Genomic DNA, 22,683 nt, shown 5'->3' with positions numbered 1-22,683 from the left:
ATGATGGGTCCTGCATTGGAACTATTAGCGATGATTCTGACATTGTTACACTTGAAGCTCCAAAACCAGAAGAAAATCAAAGCCAGGAGGAAGCTCCAGCTGATGGTGAAGAAGCTCGAAGTTCAGAGGATTTTAACATGGGTTCCTCCTCTAGCAGTCAATATGCATTTTCCCATCTAGAAACTGGTAAGAGCAATAAATTACTAATCAACTGTGTGCAAAAATGTCACTGGGGGAAAAAAATAAAAAATCTTTGCTTAGGGAACCTTCTTTCTGCGGAGAGGGAAAAGAAAATTGGTCTTGTTGAGTACATGTCCAAGTATTTGCAGTCTCTGGGACAACTCTAGTTGCCTTAACTCTAAAACTTTGTCCAAATGTATATCTGCAGTCTTTTTATTTGAAAATGTTCTCTCCCATCAAATGTTCACTATTTTAAATGGAAAGTAACTTTTTAGCATATTTTTGAGAATTAAAATGACTTCTAGTTCTTGGAATAATTGTAGGTTTTCTCTTGGCAATTTTTTTGGCTTTTATAGAGTTGGCATAAGTAACTAGCAACTGGGAGAGAATTGATTTTTGGGGCCATGAGGACTAATAGCAGGATGACTACAAAAACTTTTTGCTTACCTTCATAGCTATGTAGAATATATATATTTTTTAAGATGCTCCCAGTACTTGGCAGAAATGCAATGCATGATATTCAGGAGGAAGGATGTGAATATTTGGCCAATTAAAAACGAACAAAAAAGCAACAAACCCAAACAAAAAAACTTAGCGTTGTGTTACTCTTCTCTAGGTCTCTAGTCTTCCTTTTTAATTCTGTTTGGCTGCTTATTTGTAATCTTTTCTGTTCTCTTTATTCTCTATAACACTTTTGTGTTACTGACTTTTACCTTTCACAGTAAGTTTATTACAAGAGCAGGATTTTTCTTAAAATACTGTTTTATCTTAGAAGTAGAATAAAGCATCGTTGAAGGTTCATGTACCTGTATAGTATCCATTGGAATCAGAAAATGACAGCTTAGCATCTAGTTATGACCAGTGATGATTCATAACAAAGCTGTCACCTTCTTTAAGTCTTCTGGATGACTTCATTTTTAATTTAAAATTTAGTTGACTTTCTTTTTTCTTTTAGGGCTGAGTTCTAAATTTTTTTTTTCCCTCCCATGTTTTTGTATACAAAAGTCAGTTGGCTGGAGAAGCTGAGGAAGATTCCTGATTGTGTGAGGGGATGGGGAAGTGAGGTGAAAGAGCATGTGTCTCGCAGTCTTCCTTTCCAAGGTGGTGTGATTAAGTTTGATCAGCTTGTGTAAAGCTGATGGCTTATGGCTTGCATGGAGTGTTCTTGAAGTTATCAGTAGCAATCTGACTTGATCTTATAGTAGTGATATTCCAAACAGATGCTGAAAGCCAGTCCTCACTGAAGAATTTGGCTAAGTGTCAGTGTTTTATTTGCTTTTTTGAAAAATGTTAAACGTACATGTCAATTTGGAATGGGCATCAGTAAGCTTTGTAATACATTTTAATATGTGTGCTTGGCCATTTAAATGAATGGTTCTTGTTGGATTCCAAATCTGTGTGTGACTGGCAAAAGGAATTTCTTCCTTCTAACTTAAGCTGATTTCAGCATGGTCTTTAGTGCTGTGCATTTGATTGACTAAGTATTATAGAAAATGTCCGAGTACTTTTGCATTTATTAAATGCCAAAGTTTCAGGAGTCAAAATTTTCATGCCGCTTTTCGGCAATGGAAATCTTTGCCATTCACTTCTTGTTGAGTTTTCTATTATGTTGGAAAAGGATGAGCTTCAGATTTTCCTAGTGTAGATACTAAAACGTTCTATGATGATTTTCTGCCACTTCTACTTGCAAACCAATTACTGTTCAGGCTGTTTTCACCATGCAAACAGAAATGTTTTAATATTGCTTCATGAATGAAGTTAACTAGCAGAAGCGCTTCTATACTGAAATAAACTGCATCTAGGCTTGAGACATGTCTGTGCAGAAATGTCAAAGAAAATCACATTCTTCATTGGTTACATTGTTACTTCATCTGGTTTCTAGTGTAGATCTGACACTTCAAAATCATAGCAGAAGCTAGAATTTTGGACTGCTACTGTGGTCACACTTTGTTTCATTTATACTCCTTTTCATCCTGTGAATGTTAGAGTACAGCTTTGTACTGAATAGAGCAGCTGTAAGGCAATGTCGTTCTTGCCTGAAAGTGTAATGCTGTTGACAACTTGCCAGTAAGTGCTTATGAATGGCTCTAAATATCTTGCAGCTTTTTCTTTTTGCTTTCTGGTTGTCTTTTTTTTCCTTTCCTATACTTTGCTGTCCAGTGTATACCAAAGAATTTCCCGTTAGGCTAGAAGCAGCTTGTTCCTTAACCACTTTTGTATTCCATATGCATAAGCTTCTTTGGTTGTTGAAAAAAAACTAAAAAACCAAATAGGCAATAATAACACCTGTCTTATTAAGTATGTCCTGTATAATCCTTTATAATGTCTGACCTCTGCATTCTAGTGAAAATACCTCTCTCCTGACTAATTTCTGAATGCTTGTCTTTATTGTCCAGGTTTGGGGAAGTATGCATCTGCTTAAATGATTGATTCTAAAATAGCGTCCTTTTCTGCCAAGCTATATAAAGTAATTTAAGAATCTGCATGTCAAGTAGCTGTTTAAGTGATTTGTCTTTATTGCAATGTCTGCTTGGTCAGTCTGGTTTGACTCATTGACTAAAACGGATTTTTTTTTTTTAGTAAGAGGGGAAGTTATCTTTCATTATCTGACCTGTTGCTTGTCCATGGAGTCAGAAATTAGACATGTATTCCAGATACTAATTGGTAATCTTTTCTGGGGTTGATGCGATCACTTCTGTGAAGTTGGAATTTATTTTCAGTGAAGAATCTTAACTGGTAATGCTTTTTATAGAAAATGGCTGGCACTGCTTGGCATTCTTGTCTATTCAGTGATGTGTGCATGGCTTTGCTCAAACAAACGATTTTCAGTTGTGGAATGTTCAAGGACAGTAAATCTGTATTTATACTTTTACACTTGAGTGATGATCTCTGATATGGGGATGAACAACCATATTTCTAGAAGGGGCATTAGCATTGTGTAATTGCAGGCACCAAATTTAGAACTATCCGAGCAGGAGCACTTTGTCATGTGCTGGAGGCTTCATTGATCACACTGAATCTATTTCAGGCATGTGAATTAGGTATGTGAACATAGATATTTGAAAGCTGCTTTTTCACTCTGCTACTGCTTCCCCTTGATATTTGCCTTACACTTGAAAATGACGCTTTCAAAGGAGGGAGATTAAATAATCATTACTTATATACTAGATTATATAAATTTATTTACAGTACATGTAGCAACCATTTGTACCACTAAGAGCAACAAGCAATTACAGCTCTGTTGTTATTTTCCCAGTTAGAATATATGGCTTTTGGGCCATAGGAACATGAACATGCAAATGGTATCATAAATACCATTTTACAAAGATGCTATAGAAGATATTTTTTTTATGGTTAGAATTTGTTCTTATCTCAAATCTTGGCCGATTCAATTTTCCAAAACATCAGTCAGGTAATAGAAGTGTTTTGGATTCAGAGTGTTAGGGGAGGGACAAGCACAGAAGCACATGAGTGGTTCTTTTCCTGTGCAGTAGGGGTTGAAAACGGCTTTTTTAAAAGGTGGGTAAAGACGTTAATAGGTAGTATATGGTAGATATTAAAAGTAAACAAAATTACATATTTAAATAAATTTGCAATGCAAAGCTTTGTTTGGATATTTATAATACTGACATTAATGGAACTTTTAATGGAATTTTGTCTGCAGCTGCATGTAGATCACAGAATGAAGTTTTTTGAGAGAATATAATAAAACCATGACTGTCTTTTAGGAGGCTTTCTTTTAGCAAGACTTTCTGTTGCTCTTTTGTTATTAAATAGTTCAGTCTCAGTATCTGTAAGAGAAGGAAAACTGGATTCTTAACCTTTCTACTTCACAAGAATTTGCGGAGGCAGTGCATGTAGGTGCTTTAAGAGGCAGGATTGGCTGAAAGAAACACTAATGAGCGAATGATAAGGTATGGGGAAGTGCCATACAGTTTTTTGCTGATGATTTCTTGATTCTCTATCTTTTCCCTTTAAAAAATGAATTTTTAACTTTACTCAAGGAATGCTTGATCTCCAATATCCAGCATAAACTATCACATTGAGAATTTTTATTTTGTTTTTTAAGGTTCTCTAAGATAAATGCCAAATACATTTTGCATAAATACGATGGATTTTGGTACTCAAATTGATTTTTTTTTTTTTTAAAGCAATGATTAATGCATTTTGAAGACTGTTCTATGTTGGTTTTCAGTTTTTTCGTCTCAGGCTAGCAATGATGAATCAAGTAGTGATGAAACTAGTAATCAGTCCAGTCCAGCAGTACGAAAACGTCGGGCTAAGAAGAGGCTGATCTCTAGCTCCGAGACTGTGGTCTGAACCAGAGTCTGAACCTCCCAGAGAAGAGCAGCGCAAACGCCAGTTCAGTAGTGGCCTTAACAGATGCATCATACTAGCTTTGGTGATTGCAGTCAGCATGGGCTTTGGACACTTCTATGGTGAGTTTATAGAAAATGAAATGCATAGAATCAACATCTTGCATAACAAATACCATTTTATTGTGCCTCTGGTTTTTTTTTTTTTGTGTGTGTCTTGTTCTCTGCTAACAATCTAAACCTAAAAATGAGAAAAAGCAACTGCTAATGTATGGATAATATAGGGAGGCCCTTCAGCGCTGCAATTGTATTTAATATACACTACTTTAAAATTGAAGTAAATAAAAAGAAATTAATTTTTGGTTGCCCTTCCAGATAGAAATTTCTTGTTGTTCTTATAATGCAGTGAGTACCCTTCATTTTTCACATCTTTTTTCGTTTGAAATAAATTTGCGGTAGTGCTTATCATTCCTAACAGCATTCACAGAGTTATTTCAGGCTTTTGTCCCATATGTACTAATCTGGTAAATGTAAGAGCAAGGCATGTTTTTTACAGGAGTTCATAGTATCAATATTTTTCTCTCTCCACTGTAGTTGTCCTTGCAATTCCAGAGTGGTTTAGGGAATCCAGGATAGCAGCAGTTTTTCTGTGTTCAGTGCGTTGCCTAAAGTTGAGCATTACACAGATTGTTACTGCATTTAACAAAACAGCAGAACTCATTACAGATCTAAACGTACGTAGTGCAATCCTGATATTCTAAGATACATATGTTACGATAAAAATGATAGAGGGCATTTATTTTTAATAGTAATTTTTAGTGAGTAGTTTAGTTTTATATGAAAATGTGCTTTCATAAGACTTGTGATTGAATTTGAGACTGGGAATGTGATTCTAATTGGATTTGATTTTTGACTAATTGTTAGGGGTCTAAATTTTGAGATTTATACTAATTTTCACTCGACCTGATTTTTATTTTTTTTTTGTTCTTAGGTAAACCTGAAGGTAAGAGTCATGAGTGATGTATTGTGGATGCTGTGCTTGCATTCAGATTTCCCTTTTTAAATGGTGTGTGTATGTATGTGTACACACACATCCATGTATGTATGCATACTTACATTTAAAAAAAATAAAATCAAGTCTTAAGAATTACTAGTGTATGCGGGATCGTAGGAATGACTAATCCAGTCATGTAAAATACTTTCTATTTGGCAGCTGCAGCTAGTAGTAGCTGGTGTAAAAACTGATTGATGTATATTGGCATGCTATGAGCAGAGAGGAGCACAACGGCTAGACCAATCTTTGATAGTGCTTTGTGGTGGTAACTTGAGGTTTCGCTTCTGTTAATCATTTTACTCTGTTTAAATTGGGGTTAATGATAAATACTATCCTTTTAAAGAGCTTTGAGATCTATGGATGAGAAATAGATTTTGGAAGTGAACTCAGGGTCAAATCTTTATTACGGGATTCACTTTGACTTGTTCATTCATTGAATTTGTACTTCTAAATAAAAATTGTCATCACTGATGACAGTGCTGACAGCATTCTCAGCAGAAAGAAGGCAACTCTGTGCGGCTTTAGTTTTTGCTCCTTCAAGTGAAGGTTTTTCATGGTTATGTGATAACTAATCTTTCTACCACTAGAAAGGAAATCAAATCCTGCTTTCCATCTTCCTGGGTTTTTTTTTGTTTTTATTTTGAACACAAACTTCCAAAGAGAAATCCATCTCCCTAGAGAACTACTTTGCATTTTTGTGATTCAGCTTAGAATGAATGTTTTCCACAGCTGTCTTTTAATGCTAGGCTAATTGTCCTGTGAGAGGATTGGAAAGGGTTAGTTTTTATGAAACTACTTTTTTTGGGGGGGGCGGGGAGGGGAGGGGGGGTCAGTATCAGTATAGTGTTTTCCCTTTAGCTAGAGCTCCAGGACCCCTTTAAGACTGTTAAAGATGTAGAAAGCAACTAGGATTAGGTTTTAATCGATAACTGTATCCTAATCAGTATTAAACTGAGTTAGCTGGCTTTATGATGCTCTAGGAAGGAGATCTGAAAGAGGGCAAGCTTTCCAGGAAAATAGGTACCTGGAAAAACTAAAGTTGGGAAGCCCTTGCTAGAAGAGTGTCTCCTTATGGACATTCAGATATTTAATTTTTTTCTTTAACCAGAATCTGCAAAAGGGAATATTGCTGTAATGCTAGGGATTTGGATAGATTACTTAAAGAATCTGAAGGATACTGTGCCTTAGAGTACCAGCTGGAAACACAAACCAATTACTGAGGAATTGTGCGTCATTACATGCATTTTCAATGTCTTTGCTACCCTTTCTGTGTTGCTAAATGTCACTTTTGCTTACTGTACGTAAATTATTATTCTTGATAGAAAAACAGACTTCAAGTGTTTTTCTGTAATTCAGGTTCTTCTTAACGTGAACCCTTTACACTAAATGATGATTTTTCAGAGGCAGTCTTCAGATTCTTAGGATAAATGGACTTCTTCAAAAGTATCTATAAAACATAAATATGAAAAACAAATTTACTGTCAGTATGCTTAAATTCACTTATGCAAGGATCTGTGCTTCCAATAAGTGTTTATTAGGACTCTGCAAACTTAAAATCATTGCTGTAAAAACGTTGCTTTCCCTTAGCTGAATTGAACTATTGAGGTTCAAGTTGGTTTAATAGAGCATTGTCTGGTTTTAGGTGCATACTTGACAATAGAGAGCACAAAAAATTCGTCAGTGTAATAGTATTTATGGAATTTCTTCTGTTTAATAATACACCCCACCTTTCAATACAGAAATAGAACTCTGCATATGCTGCATTGGTTTTGAAAGAAACACCTAAAACTTGCTGTTGCCATCTGCTGTAGAGTCAATTCAAGCGAATCTTAAAAGCAAAGAAATAAAACCTACGTCAGTGTTAGGATTTACGGAACTGTAATAGATAGGGAAGTACCAGTAAAGAAGTTTTACTTGAGGGAAAAAATTGGTGGCTAGTACAATGAAGTTTTTTTTTTTCAGAAAAATAGTGTGTCTCAGCCTTTTTCTGACAATTGAAAGATAGGATATTTGCTTACTCCTTAGCCTTCACTCATGGATAAGAATGACAAGATAGGGCCTGCAAATACTTGGTGCTTTGTGAGCAGTGTGTAATAATTGTGCTTCTGCATGGAAGTTTAAATACTGCGTTAAGATCCTCTTGTTCATGTAACTTTACTTAACAGTAAAAGTGGTAGTTCTGAAATGGATAATGCATGGACTAATGGTCTCCCTTTTATCCTGATTGGCTTGCATGTTACTAAAAAAACGACAAAAAAAATCACACATATCCTTTCCTGCATAACTTCCGTTGTTCTGTATCTAACTTATTTCTATGTAGTGTTCCAAAATCCCTTCATTTGTTATCATCAAATAAAAGACAGAAAATTTTTGGGTCTGTTTGAGAAATTGTTTATAATTGGAAGAAACAGAATCAGTATGTAACAATCTGGTTTTATAATCTTTATTTTGTTACAGCTAAACAGTTACTAGTAAGTACAGGGCAGAAATTGCAAAGTAAGAATGCTTTTGAATTTGCAGAGAAAATGAAGATGATGTTTAGGTTCGTCTGTTCCTCTAACTACTTTACTTAATGTAAGTCAGACTATCAAAAGAAAGTTTTATCTTTGTAGGTACAATACAGATCCAGAAACATCAGCAGCTGGTGACAAAGACACGTGAATTAAAGGATATGAAAGATGACCTTTACCAGTGCCAACAAGAGCAAGGCGATAAAGTGCATCATAAAGTGGGGGTAGGTATGAGTTTAGCTGGAAGTCACTGGGTTATTCTGTCATTATAAGTGTAATTTACACAAAGTGAAATTAATTTATCACACAATCCGTTACATTTTTTTCTTTAGTAAATTCTTTCTGAGAATGTCATTTTTCTTTCCCCTGAATTCTTGACAAAGATTTTGTATTTTGATAACATTTGTTATTGGAATGTATTTAAACATACTGGTTTTTATGTATGTAGTCTAGGATTTATCTGGACACAGAGACTGTCTCTTTTCTATGACATAATGGCAGGTTGTCATTAATGAAGACAGCTGAAGTAGAACATGCTGGGTAAAAACCTACTGCAGGTTGAACCTACAGGTTTTGTGAATTTGCTTTCTAAATTGTCAATGGTTATTAATTTTTTAAATACTTAACCTGTACTTTTAGTTTTTTACTGTTAGATCATTCAGAGAGGAGATTAGGGAGTGCTTTGTGTGTGCGTGTCTTTTTTTTTTTTTTTTTAAAGTTTTCTTTTATGTGGCTGATAGCAGCATTTATACATAATTCAATATGTTTAGTTCTAGAGTTTGTCAAGGACACCAAGAGACTGGGGAGATCCTTTTGTGTTAGGATATAGTTACATGAACACGTATTTTCAGCAGCAAATTTGGTTCAAAAATCAGTTCCTGAATTTCTGCCCCAACTGTTGAATGCTCTTGCTTCTGCTAATGTATTTGGTTTTGTAATCTGTAAACCCAGTTTGCTGAACATAAATCAACAGCAAACATGCACATTTTAATTTTCTTTTAAGATGGATCAACTAATGTACCCAGTTTCCTATCCTTCAGCTAGTTAAACCAATACAAGTGAGGGCTGATGACCTCTGGTTGGAAGGGGGAGCCTCTCACATGGTCTTTGTTGCTAAGAAAGTGTTTGTGTGTATATCTGAGATAAACAAACTAGCTCTATTTTTGCATCTTCCTGGAAGGTGTGTCACTGCATCCAAAATGAGAAGTAAACTCTCTCTGGGCTACCTTGGTCTTTCATCTTTGTAGCTGAAATTGTAACAATTCTAATTGTAGTATTTTTGCTTGTTTTCTTTTTGTTTGTATTAGTCACTCAAGGGAGATCTTGCCACATGTTTGACCTCTACTGAGGTGGAGAAGAAATCCTTTGAATCTCAAAAAAAAAGTCTTGCTGCAGAAAATCAGCACTTAAGAGAATCTCTAGAGAAGGAAGAAAAAGCTTTGGCCTCACTTCAGGAAGAATTAAGGAAGCTAAGACAACAAATTAGAAACTTAGAAGATAAAGGTACTAGTACTGAGTCTATTGTAATGGAAAATCAGAAACTAAGGGAACATTTGGAAGAGGAAAAGCAAAGAAACCACAACTTTCTTAGGCAAAAGGAAACACTCTTTGCAGAGGCGCAGATGTTAAGGAGAGAACTGGACAAAGAACGTCATGTTACAGAAGCCCTAAAGAAAGAACTGGAACAGTTAAGTTCTCGTCAAACGCCTGACAATGCTGATGATGATACATTAAGAGAAAATCAAGAAATAGAAACTCTGCGAGGAAGGCTAGTAGAACTAGAAAAAAAGCTAAACTTTGAGCAACAGCGCTCTGACTTATGGGAGAAGCTGTATGTTGAAGCGAAAGACCAAACTGAAAAACAAGAAATTTATGAAAAGGGACAAAAGAAAGGTGCTAAAGGGCAAAGTAAGACTAAAAAGAAATCAAAGGAATCATTTTTTGGTTCAGTTAAAGAAACTTTTGATGCTATGAAAAATTCCACGAAAGAGTTTGTAAGGCACCATAAAGAAAAGATTAAGCAGGCTAAAGAAGCAGTGAAAGAAAACCTGAAAAAATTCTCTGATTCTGTAAAGTCTACATTCAGACACTTCAAAGATACCACAAAAACCATCTTTGATGAAAAGAAGTCAAATGATAAAAGACAAGAGGCAAACAAGAAAGCTCGAACTTTTTACCGAGAACGTAACTCTTACGAGAATCTGAAGCACATGCATTACAGGGGACCTAACATGCCAAAAGAATTCAAAGATGGAAGAAAACATCAGTTTACAGCATTTGAAAAAGATACAGATTCACAGAAATGTCTCAATGATCCTTTCTGTAATAGAAAACATCAGTTTGTCTTAAAGGGCTGCTCTGGTATTTTTGAATGTGCTCATGAAGAATTCATTAATCTCTTTAACAGAGTATCGGATCCTATTAGGGTGGATGAATTTAATCGGCTAATGAAAAAGTATTTGCAACAAGTTGTACATAACTTTCATCACTGGAGAGAACTAGAAAATTTCATCAATAAGTTTTTTCATAATGGGGTGTTTATACATGACCAGATGCTGTTCACTGATTTTGTTAATGATGTCAAGGATTACCTGGAAGATATGAAGGAATACCAAAATAATAATGAAAAGGTTTTTGAGGATTTGGACAAATACATCTACAGATACTACTTTCATTATGATAATTTACCCCAATATGGACCCAGGTTTGTTTCCATGTTTGCTGAACTTGTTAACACAATGAAGTAGTCTTTGTAAAGACAACTAGTGTCCTTGTTCTAATAGGTGGTCTTCTAGCATGTATGTATATATACATATATATCCACACTAGAAGACTTTCTGAAGGACTCAATGGAAATACTAGATTGTGTTCTATAAAGTGGATCTGTAGTACCTTATATATAAATTTTGTGTGTGTGTGATGTTCGTTTGCGAGACACTACAGATCCACTGTACATAGCACAATCTAATATTTTTACTGAGTTCTTTAGAAAACTGCATAACTGCAAGTAGGATTACTTTAGACTGAACAGCTATGATTGCCTATCTGATTGAATGAATGACTAGCTGAGAAGCAGCATTAACTAGGACTTCCTTGTTGTCCTTCCTGGAATGAGAAGGGTTTTGGATATATTTGAGCAGTCTCAAAGTCCTGTTCTGGCAGGTATATTCCCTGCTGGCTTTTTAGGAATTTCACGACTCTTTTGTAGCTTAGTATAATACTGAGTTAGTCTGTGTGCCCAGAACAGAGCTACTCAAATGGCAGGCTTTAGTTCAGGTCCTGACCCTGATTACATTTTGTTCAGGCTTGCTTGCAAAGGTCTTTGGCATGAATTGTTTCCTGTGTTACTTTCCTGTATCTAATGGTATTCTCAGGGCTTCTACAGAACGGTTGTGGTACGCTGCCTGGCTGGCCCAATGGAGCTAGACATGGTGGGCTGTTCTGCTGCATAGACTTTGGTGAAAGAAAATTAAGCAAGCAGCCTTAATATATTGTTTTGAACTTGTTCCTTCTGGAACACTTACTTACGTATATATTTTATGTGGCTTTTAATATCATTGCTATTACAAAATTGGCTATATAGTCTCTTGTACTAATGTTTATTCTGATCAGGTAAGAAAAAATGTGATCTAGTTGCTAATTTATAATACACAAAAAGTTGTCCTTGTAGACATAACAGAACTTTTCCCTGTGCTGGTATTCAGTGCAAAGCATATTTAGTACTTAGATCAAGGTGCAGTTCTTCAGTCAGGTTTCTCTTCTGGACTTGTATTGTTTATTATTTCATGTGTTTTATTATAGCAGGAAGTCTGAATACTTAACTACTTTGGGATTACTACATGTTATGTGAGGTAGTACTTTCTCTTATTAAAAGTTGAACTGTGACGATGATACTCCTATTATCAGCTACCAAGTAGCCTTTTTAATGTGTGGTTTTGGCAAACGCATGACATAAGTTTTATGTTTTTATTTATAGTCCCTTTTACTAATTCACTATTAAAATGAACTTTAATTTTTAATTAAATAATTGAGTACTTTAGTTCAGTTTGCAGAAAAAAGAATCTCAAATTCATTTACTGATAGTATTATACAGAAGTTTGTATGATACTGAGGATGAAAATAGCCTTGACTCAGCTTAGCAGAAGGCTAGAGAGGCTAGTCATGTAACAACATGTAGTATAATGGGACTGTTTGCATCAAAAACTGCAACAGGTGAGCAACGGTGTTTTGTCAGTGCCCCCTCTCTCTGTATAAATGTACTCACTGTACATGAAAACCTCTGAAGTGCCTACATTTACACAAAGCATGCTTTCCTAAGGCTCTGTAAAATTTTTGCTATTTTTATAGAGCAGAATGTAATAGAATAACTGAAAAATAGATTGAGACCTCACTCAAGCACCACAGTAGGAATAATCAGCTGTTTACCTGGCTGTATTCTAAAAACTTCAGGCAACCAGCTGCAGAGCATTTTTATTTTTAGAAAGAATTTATTTCAAATATACCAACTTATTGATGATTTAAACAAATAAATAAACCGCACCCCCATTTTGCTTACAAGAGAAAGGACTACTTCTTAATACTAATATTGTTTTCTTTTCAGTCAACCTCAGCATGTTAAAAGCTGTTCTTGACAATGTAACTGTGTTTAAAAATGTTTTTAGAGAGATGCTTTCATAAGAGTAGTAATAAGCTTTTGTTTACTCCTTGCAGTCGACCTAAAAGGCCTTCTTTTACACAAACTGAAAATTCCAGACATGAAAAACAAGCTCAGAAGTACCACCACCGTAATAAAAGAGAAGGTAAATGGCATAAACATGGTCGCACTAATGGAAGACACATGGCAAATCTTGAAATAGAATTGGGGCAATTACCCTTTGATCCAAAATATTGAGTAATTTATGGTAAAAGTAAGATTAGAATTAATAATTCATGTCGTCTCTGGAATCTAATTGTTTTTCAACAAAGCAGCAAGATGCAAGTTTTTTCTCTAAATAATTTGATTTTTACACATTTTGTTAAAAGGCAGAAGTCAAGCTTTCTAATATTCTGTACTGTTGCTTTAACTGTTCTTCGGAAGTGATGGTAGTTTGGGTGCCAGCAGTATTGTTGCAGAAACTAGGCATGCAATGACTTGTGTATGAAAAATATGCTTAATTGCATTCCGTTAGTGTAGCTCAAGCTTGAGTCATGCATAATGTACCAATAATTAACTCCAATGTTTGATATACTAACTTCATCTCATCCTTCAAAAAATAGGTCTACGCTATGGTAATGTATTTGTTAGTGTTTTGTAATCTTATACTTGCTTCTTGTCTTTGGGGGGGGTTCAAGAGCCTGTTGAATTGTGAAGAATTTGCTGTGCTGCATTCTCATCAGCTTGCTGATTTAAGCACTTGAAATGTCTTGCATATCTGCATATTGTAAGAAGAAAAATAAAGAGACATTGTGGATAAAAAGTCTTTATTTATAAAACAAATCTGCATAGCTGTACAGTTCTATAAACATGGTCCAGTCTTGTCTAATTCCTTATTGTCTAAGTAGTCATATGGTAACTTTGGTCTTCCCGATGTTTTCTAGTGTTGCAGGGTAGGTCAACACTCCCACCCTGCCATACTGCTACTGAAGTTGCCTTCAGGAAGAGGTTTAGGTATTTCCAGACAGCCAATGGCTGCCTCATCAGACTTCCCCATTTGACTTACCAGGTTTCAGACTCACTACTCTCTCCTTTCTGCAGTACAAGATCTTCTAAGCATAGTACTGCTACGCAAAATTGATCTCATTAGGTCTGAAGTCTAGAAACGGATCTTCAGGTATGATTCAGTTCAGTTTTTTTCCTGTAGACGTAGATGTGGCTTCCAACTCGTCCTTGAGGTACGTGAGTGTGAAAGACAGTGGCTGTTTTCTCATAGCCCCTTAAAGCTAGAAATGATGATATTTCCTGTGAATGAACATACATTAGTTTCTACAGTCAGGAAGTGTAGTTGGGAGCATCAGAACAGTGTTCCAAAGTCTTCTGAAAACTATCAGTTCAACTGTCCTCTGGAAGTTTTATCCTTTATTTTAGGAAAGACTGCTAGAAAAAGAGGTACCTATCCTGTTTGATCCTGTCTGGAGTGGTGGATATTCACCAGACACTGTTCTTTGAGGACATGGACTTCATAAAAGAATTGAGGGGAAAAGGTACTCTGACTGCAGGCATTTTTGCTTGTCATTGTTGCTTACTTAAAAGTGTATGGTTCTAGGAACAGACCGCACATTTATCTTAATATGACTTGAGGAGAATTCCGTAAAACATTATGTAATGTAGAATTCTTACAGAGAGGGCATACATGAATATTAAGTATGTATCACTGGAATGGTATCTATACTATATTATGGACCAGAGGGTTCAATTTTAATTTAAACTGTGTTTTAAAAAGTTGTGGAGAACAATTTTCAAAAATCTTAACTATAACTCTCCCCTAATTTATTTTTTAACTTGACCTCAAAACTAGTTTGTTTCATCTTGTAGTTACCATACCTCTTCTAGCACACTGAAGAAGATCAAGTGACTGGGTAATAACGTATCATTGTAAAACTCCTTGTTAAGCCAGCCAAGTGGATTAGAGTAAAACACATCTGCTTCATCAATATAGCTCTCATTTCCGGTTAGGTCTGGGGGACACTGAAGGAATCTCATTTTTAGAGGACAGTGAACATGACTAGGGAGAAAAACAAAAGAAACACTTCAGGATAAACTGACCAATATCTAAGATTTGAAATGACTCATCACTTAAAGACACCTCAGTCAAAACCAAAATTGAGTAATTATCCCCCCCCCCAAGTCATATTTTCTTTCCTTCTGTACTTCGTAGGAAAGCAAAAGTAGAACAAGTCGATTCAGCTCCAAACTGCTGTGACTATGTTGTTAGCAGTTCACAGAAAGCAGATTTATCTTAACAAAAATACCATCTGCGTAACATCAGTTTCTTAAAAAGGTACTTTTCCATATCAGCTTCACTGTTTATATCTGCTTTAATGTTTTGTTTACTTGCTAGGATCTATTGCAAACTTTTTGGAATAGTGACCTCAGTCGCTGTACGTTGTAATTACATTTCTTTACTCTCTAGCAGCAGAAGTAAAGGTAAAATTAATAAAGTTTGACAGTAACAATTAGTCTTTAGCTTTGCTGCAAAAGTTACCGTAATGGAACAATATGACTTACTTTCAGAAGTCGTAAGACTTACTGCTTATCCTCATATAGAGCTATTTTACAAAAACTGAATAAAGCTTAGATGCTGAATTTTATTCTGTGGTATAAGCATTTGGCTTATTTCCCCTATTCATTCTGTATTAATGGTATGAAAAATCAAAACTCTTCCTGTATACGTTTACCCATCTCAATTTATTAAGCTTAGGAAAAAAAAGAAAAAATCTTAATTTCTGCTTAAGTGTATGGATTTTAATATAGGACACTTAACTATTTTAATACCTGTAAAATGGAGTAGAGTGGCACGGCATCATGATGAAGACAAAAGCTTGTGACTGGTAGGAGTTATTACAGAGTTGCCGTATGTGACTCATAACATCAAGAGTGCCTCGCTGGTGAATCAAGCCTGTGTACAGGGCTGGGAGTAAGTTTGATAAAAGCAGGAAACTTGCTGCAGATTTCTTCCATGCTTTCAGGTGTTTCAAAGAATATCCTATAGAAACATTTGAGTAAGTTTGAGAGTTACGCAAATACTAACAGTTCCACACAGTATTTCTGAAAGTACCATAACTTACTGGAAAACCAGTTGATAACAATACCTTGCTTTGAGGTATTTCAATATAGTGTTCTTTCTGTCTCTACTCTTTGAATGGAAATTCAACGGTTAGACTTTGCCCTTATTAACTCTTGGGTTTAACAGTGTAAATGTTAAACCCATACCTATCTTTTGAAGTACAGAAGTACGATTTCAAAGCCAGTGCTTTGTCTCTTTAGAGCTTAATTTTAATTTCTTGTGGGGCAAAATAGTCCATTCGGTAGTTTGGATGAATGATATGTGGTGACTTACTGATGTGTTCTGATTCACGCATGTCCAAGTAGAGCCAGAATAAATGGTAACTACATGTGCTTTGGTATGGCTGTGGTATTCTTTTTCTCCAACACGCTGAAAGCTACAGCATTCCCTTATGGTTATTCATTTTTGAGCTACTGTCCTTGGAAAAGCTTACTCCTCCATCTTTTCCCATCTCCCGTCCCTGCCCCTTCCCCTCCACTATTCTCGAAGGAGCTAGTAATAGGAAGAGACATTTCTCCTGGTGGGAGATAGCTGTATAAACCTGTTTCTCACAACCACAATTTAGATGAACCTGGCACAGAAGACAGCTTCATGTTGCAACCAGTCTGGAAACCCTTATTAAGTCATGTGCTTGTCAGTACTAGGAGATAAAAATGTTTTATGCAGCCTAGGTCTGTGACCACCTTTACTGAATCACAAGAAGCAAGTTAGAATCGGCCTGTTTCAGAAGTCAGGAACAAGTAAGTTAAATTAGTCTTCAGCTGGTCCGCTCTGACAAATTGCAGATCTTTATCTCAGATGAAAACAAAGTCCACTAATTAGTCTGTGGTTTAAACACTAGTGGAAACATTCTATTATAGGTATTTTTCTACTGCTTTTGCGAAATGCTCTTAGCTTATGTTTAAGTGTGCTTGGAAATAATTTTGAAATTCATGTGGGGTTTTTTCCTGCTTTTATTTATAATGTTTTGAGCAATTTAAAGACCTCTTTGTGACCAGTTATCAGAAATAACTGTTGTCATTTTTTTCTTTACTAAAGTATCCAAACAGATGATAATTAGCTCTTGATAAATTGTGTAGATGACCTCATTCCCTTATAGACATGAAAGTTAAGAGGGATATTAATAAAAAATAGCAGTCTGGAATTTTTCTGCATGTGAGGTAGAACTGGTTCATCTTAAATCTGCTGTTGAACTAAGCCAAGACATATTACATATTTCATCTCAGCAGAGAGCAAAAATTATGGAAATAATATTTACTTTTGTTTAGACTAGCAAAACAGGTTAAAGAAAATTACAATTTTCTTTGATTCATCTGTTTCGAACTTGTATTTAAACTAAAGCTATACAGCTTCATGTTCCAGAAGTTTTAATCTTTCCTTTGTAACTTTTCAGCATACTAGACTTTACATCATGATTTTACTTTTCCTATGGATAAACTACTGTAGTTAATACCTAGTTTTATAAACGTAAAATACTTCCTTATTAGGCTCTTTTCTGTGTTTAAAAGAAAAAAAAACCACAAAACAAAGGAAGAAAAGATAAATGAATACTTTAAAAGTTTCTGTTAAAGTATCAGAAAAATCTTTGTTAGTAAAAGCAATAAGCTTTCCAGTTTAAACTGCAGACAGATTTTCTTTAATTTTTTAAGTTAATCACATTAGTTTAGGGACCTTACTCCTGCTTTAACAAATTCACCTTACTATGCCTGAAGGAAAAAGCTATCACATTAACTGCTCTAAAACTTCTGTGGGAAGTAGCCTCCAGCTAGTGGTTGGTTGAAAGCAGACAGAAAACTAGCATCATCTACTAACACACCTGAATCTAGAAAAGGATAATTTTAGTTTTTGAATACTTTCATTTTTTTGTTGCATACTCAAAGGCATTTGTCAGGCATATTTGACAGAACTGGGTGGAAGAATACTACAAAGGAGCCAAGGAACAAAATTGACATTGCTAAAAAGTTAGGAGTCACTGAGGCAATTTTCATATTTTTTGCAGGAAGTACTTTTACCCAAGCTAAGGATTCTCTATATTTCAGTCACTTGCTGTTCCTCATCCTTTTTTTTTTTTTTCTTTTTTTCCCCCTAGCTGTAAGAAAAGGTTAGGCTAGTTCTAAGAAGCCTTTGTCAAATACCTACATTGACTATTAACAGTCTCTTTAGGTAAAAATTATATACAGGGGAGGTTGCAAGACATTTGAAACCAATGCTTACCACAAAAAAACATGCAAAATGGCAGTACTGGGTAGATGAACCTGAATTCTTTATGGCTCAGTGTGCTGTAATAAAACAGATACAATAGTACAGCGAGAAAGTTAAATGCATTGGTTCTGTCGACAAAACATGTTTTAGAGCATGGAGGACTTGAAGAAAAGCACTTGCATGTACTAAAAGCTTTTGGCATTGAAGCAGTTTAGAGTAAAAATCCAAATTGTCACTTTAAGAACATAACGAGTACATTAAAATTAAGATTATTCGGTCAGTTTAAACCAAGCACTAATAAAAGTACCCGGCTACTACTCTAGCAATTTAAGTGGTCTGATTCTATGACTACTAGACATAACTTAGCTAGTACTTCACCAGTTTGCTTTCTGTAATAAAACACAATAAAAAGTGTGGATGAGAAGCCAAGATTCAAGTACACGTTTGTAGCTAACAAAGTCACAAATTGTCACGCTAATACAACTTTACACAACTTCCCATGCCAACTTTTGGGGCTTTTTGGGGGATTACTGCAAGACTTGCATCATGGGAACCAAACAGGTTCTTACAAGACTAAGGGAGATAAAAAAGGCCTAAACCCAATAGAGCTATATCCAGTTTTGAGCTGGACTGAAAGAAGAAGATGGCATTTGTGGCTTTGCTACTGGTTTGCTGTATTCGGTTACTACTGCAGTCTAATATAATTTATTACTTAGTATTTATTGATTTGCTGTATCTTTTCTTCTCTGAAAGTGTCTCTCGTTTAATCTACAGTTAATTCTGATGCTTTAGAACAGCTTACCTTTTCTTCTACTTCTCAACTTAAAATGAGACATACAGCCCTATGATAAATGTTAAGAGCTGTGTGTAGACTTGTGAATGGAGTAAGTTTTAGAGGCCTAAGAACATCTCATCGTACTGCGGATGTATTAAAGAACCAAATTAAATGGTATTTTTGTTAACAGGCATCTAGTAAACACAGTTTTCTAATTAGTTCTATTGTTGCTTAAACACCTGTTAGGTGATTGAGTGTTGGTTTTTTTTTCATTTTCCATTGAATTTCATGCTGAATTATTTTATTCTTTAAGGGTCTAATCAATTCTAAAAATACATGTTTGGTAACGATACACGAAGTAGTATTACATAAAATTTTAGAAACTATTGTATAATTGACTGCATTTCTTAGAGTGTTTGAATAGTTTAAAGTTTTCTGTCACTTAACCTGAATACTATGGTTTTTTTGTTCTAGAGAGGACATGGGCTTTGAAAAGAACACAATCAGTGAAAGATAGTAGTTACACTTAGAAGAAATTACCTGTATACCAGCACTGTCCAAATCACTGCCATTAGAAAGATGCGATACCTTTTTGGTGCCAGCACACAGCCATGAATAAAGAAAGGCAGATGGGTACCCAAGATGACTGGTAGTCCCTGAGTGAAGTACCAATGCCAAGGATGAGATCCGTAAAACGTTCCCAAATTCTGCAGCACGTTGAATTTCAAGAAGTTCAGCTGAACCAGTACCCACTGGGAAATTTAGGGGAGGGGTGGGGGGGAAGTTAAATACACATCCACAGTGAGAACTAACAGCTAAATTGAATTACACAGTCATCACTGGCCTTAAATGATACAGCATTTTCACTCGTACTTAGGTTTTTTCCTACTAAGACTTGTCACAGACTTTCTATATTTGGCAATTAAACACAATAGCGTGTAAGTTTTGTAGTTTGTTGATAACTATGGATTTATTGAGAGCTGAGCATACTGATTTTAAGTAACAGTCCGTGATTTAAAATAACTGAGAAGTCAACGTTTAAGTGTTTATGGCTTAGGATATATTTAGAGATCATAGGCCAGACACAGTCACAGAAATAACAGAAGTTGGAAAAGTCTGAAACATCCGTCCATGTTAAAATGCTAAAACCCCACCTTTTTCTTGTAAGTCAAGTTTAAAACAACTTACCTCACCAAAAAATACACGGTCAATTATTAAAGAGGTTCCTACTGTGACCAATCTGCAAAAATGGAAAGTTGGTTGCACTGATATTGCCTGAACTGCTTTTGTATCAGATGCTACTCTTCTCCAAATAGCTGTCAAAACTCCCTGATTACTAATCTATTTTGAGATTATCCGTACTCATGGCCATTTTACAGTGGCCAGTTGCCATCACCCGGTATCCTTGGCACAATCTCAGATTAAGCTGGAATGCTGTTCATGTCTCATCCTCATGAAATATCTCCTAATGCTTTTTTGCAGCATATACATTAATTTAAAGGAAGCATGCCCCTTCTTAACTTTTGCAAAAGGACTCTATTTTTTCCCTTGGGTTTTTTACATGAAATCAGCTTTTTTGGGTTGTCTGTGGTGGTAAAATCAATCTTAAGATATAGCTGTGCACAGTCATAGTTTAAATTCAGAAAGAACTTACCCAACTGGAATGCAGTTGTGTAGGATAAGGACTGCTTTCCTCTGTTCTTGCAAAAAATGACTGAAGACCAAAGGTATCCATGGGATAACAGCGGTGGGACGAATAACGATTGCAAGTGCTATCAAAGCTAAATATTTGCAACTAGAATGAGGGAACATAAGAAAAACAAAACTTCATCAAAAGATTTGGTCAATTATTTTGCAGACAGTGACATTTAAACACTTAAATACTGTCATGTCTCTGACCAAAGGTTTTTCATGCTGCAGGTAACTTTGAGTCTCTCGGTGCAGATACTCTGTTTTGCTTGGAAGCCTGCCAACTATGTAATTGCTTTATTAGCAATGGAGTTGCTAACTAGAAGCACATACTTGCTTTAAAATAGATAGCTGGTAAAGAAAGTCGTGACCACAAATTGACCTATATCTGAGCCCAAACAAGCTTTTGTTACCTTTTCCCAAGTTCCCACAAGTTCCAGTCCTTTAATTTCAAGTTTCCCATAAAGTGATACTCTGCGTAAGGGAACTGGAGAACAGTCATTTTACATACCAGCTATATCACGGCTTCAAAAAAAATTTTAGAGGAAATACCACAATTGCTGTTCCTTCCATGACCTAGAGCTCTTGCTACATGAATGAGGTGGTTTTGGTTGCCTTATATTTTAAGACAAAAGTTAGCATTTTAAACAGTATCAGTAGATTGGTGTTACCCCAAGCCAAAAATTATCAGTACTGTTAGTAGAAAGTTTCTCACCTGCTCCCCATCTTGGAACCTTTTATCGGATAGCAGGACAGAGCAAAAATGGTAAGAAGAGTTTCCATGGTGTTTGTTAGAGTTCTGGTACAGGAATACCACGTAAACCAGGAACACAGCTGGCAGAAGTACTGAAAACAATTATGAACAGGATGCACAGGGAGAAACGTTAAAACAAACTCTGTAGTTTCAAATGAAGGTGATCATTCAAGGTGTGACTTACAATCATTTTGCTGTTGTTTGCACTGCAACTATTAACATGCATAATTTCTTTTTTAAGGCTAAGACTCACCACGCACTTTGCCGTTTCTGCATTTTCAAGGTGTCGTACCAATGAGTAAAGCTTCACATCAGCAAAAGCTGCTAGCACTGCCTGTGCAAGTCTAGGGACCCATATCTAGGTAAGGAGAGAGAAAATTTTACTTCCAACAAACCTGTTAAATTCCAAGTTCGAAGAGAAGACTACTGAATTAGTGAATGACTGTTTGGACCTGAAAGCGGTGAATTAGTGAATACTCTCTATAGCTTTTTTTATGATTAAAAAAAAAAATAGTAAGGTCCCGGGGTAAGACTAGTATTTCTGCCAAAACAAAGAAAGTCTAAAGTTCAGCTGAAAGTGTTCAGAAATTGGAAGTAGAATTTTTTGCCATTCATCTCCAGTAGGAGTCAAAAGGGACTGCTGTTACTGAGTTTAGTACAAATATATGTTAAACACTTTGGGAAACCCAACCACTGAGCAATTATGATGTAGTGGCAAACAACATCAGTATGAAACTCAAGGAGATCGATGGAGGCTAAGAATAATCCTCTGCAGTCACCAGCACCAGTACTGTGGCTGGGGACCGAAGAATGAGTTCTGCACCCACGCGAAACACTTCCGTGCAGTCTCTGTGCTTGTACGCCTCTAAGTGCCAGATTCAAGGCTTTATATTTTACCTGAACGATGATAAAAACACACTGAATTTAAATACGATGCTTTTAAATTGAATTTTAGTAGCGGACACGTTTTTTGGTTATACTCACCAGCAGTTGAACATCGTCCTTCCCCAGCAGCTGCAAAGCTCTGTAGATGCTTGCAAAGATCAGTGGGTATGAATAGCCCCTTAAGCCACTTGCCCATTCCCAAGTTAGGTAGCCATAATTAGGAATATTAAGGATAAATCATGAACAACCGAGACAAAAGGTTTCATTCGAGTTGTGTGCGTTATTCTCAGGCTCGTCCGGGTCGAGACACCTGCCCTGTGGCCAAAGGCAGTGGGATCTCCGTTACTGGCCAAGCTGGCGCCTTACGGGCGTGGAATTCCCCACCCGAGCGCTCCTCCCACTCGCGACACGGCGGCCGTGACTCTCCGGTCACGGGGGGCCGTTTAAAACTCGGGGAGCGGGGCCGTGTTCCCTCCGGCCCGCAGAGAGCGGCGGCGAGGGGGGGCCGTGAGGGCCGGCTCCGCGAAGGATATTTGAAGACCATGCGATGCGCCA

The 22,683-nt window shown here is 36.2% G+C and overlaps 2 protein-coding genes across 2 annotated transcripts in view; one reads left to right on the top strand and one right to left on the bottom strand.

Annotated features, from left to right (window-relative positions):
• Window positions 1-13,556, top strand: part of CCPG1 (cell cycle progression 1) — a 22,995-nt gene extending 9,439 nt beyond the window's left edge. Inside the window, 6 exon segments of the mRNA XM_009323409.1 lie at window positions 1-186; window positions 4,376-4,493; window positions 4,495-4,619; window positions 8,163-8,284; window positions 9,368-10,764; window positions 12,771-13,556. Of these exon segments, the coding sequence (XP_009321684.1) occupies window positions 1-186; window positions 4,376-4,493; window positions 4,495-4,619; window positions 8,163-8,284; window positions 9,368-10,764; window positions 12,771-12,951 (2,129 nt within the window). The 3' untranslated portion in view covers window positions 12,952-13,556.
• PIGB (phosphatidylinositol glycan anchor biosynthesis, class B) lies at window positions 13,363-22,344 on the bottom strand (the record flags this gene model as incomplete). Its single annotated transcript, XM_009323414.1, has 10 exons — window positions 13,363-13,998; window positions 14,581-14,761; window positions 15,532-15,742; window positions 18,038-18,102; window positions 19,341-19,552; window positions 19,989-20,040; window positions 20,455-20,595; window positions 21,205-21,335; window positions 21,497-21,601; window positions 22,228-22,344. Coding segments are annotated over 10 exons (1,347 nt in total), but the record flags the coding sequence as incomplete, so codon positions are not given.
• Between the last annotated feature and the right edge of the window lie 339 nt (window positions 22,345-22,683).

The sequence above is a fragment of the Pygoscelis adeliae genome, unplaced genomic scaffold, assembly GCF_000699105.1.
Source record: "Pygoscelis adeliae isolate BGI_AS28 unplaced genomic scaffold, ASM69910v1 Scaffold545, whole genome shotgun sequence".
NCBI classification, from domain to species: Eukaryota; Metazoa; Chordata; class Aves; order Sphenisciformes; family Spheniscidae; genus Pygoscelis; species Pygoscelis adeliae.
Note: the sequence above shows the minus strand (reverse complement) of the source record. Positions and strands in the feature narration are given on the sequence as shown.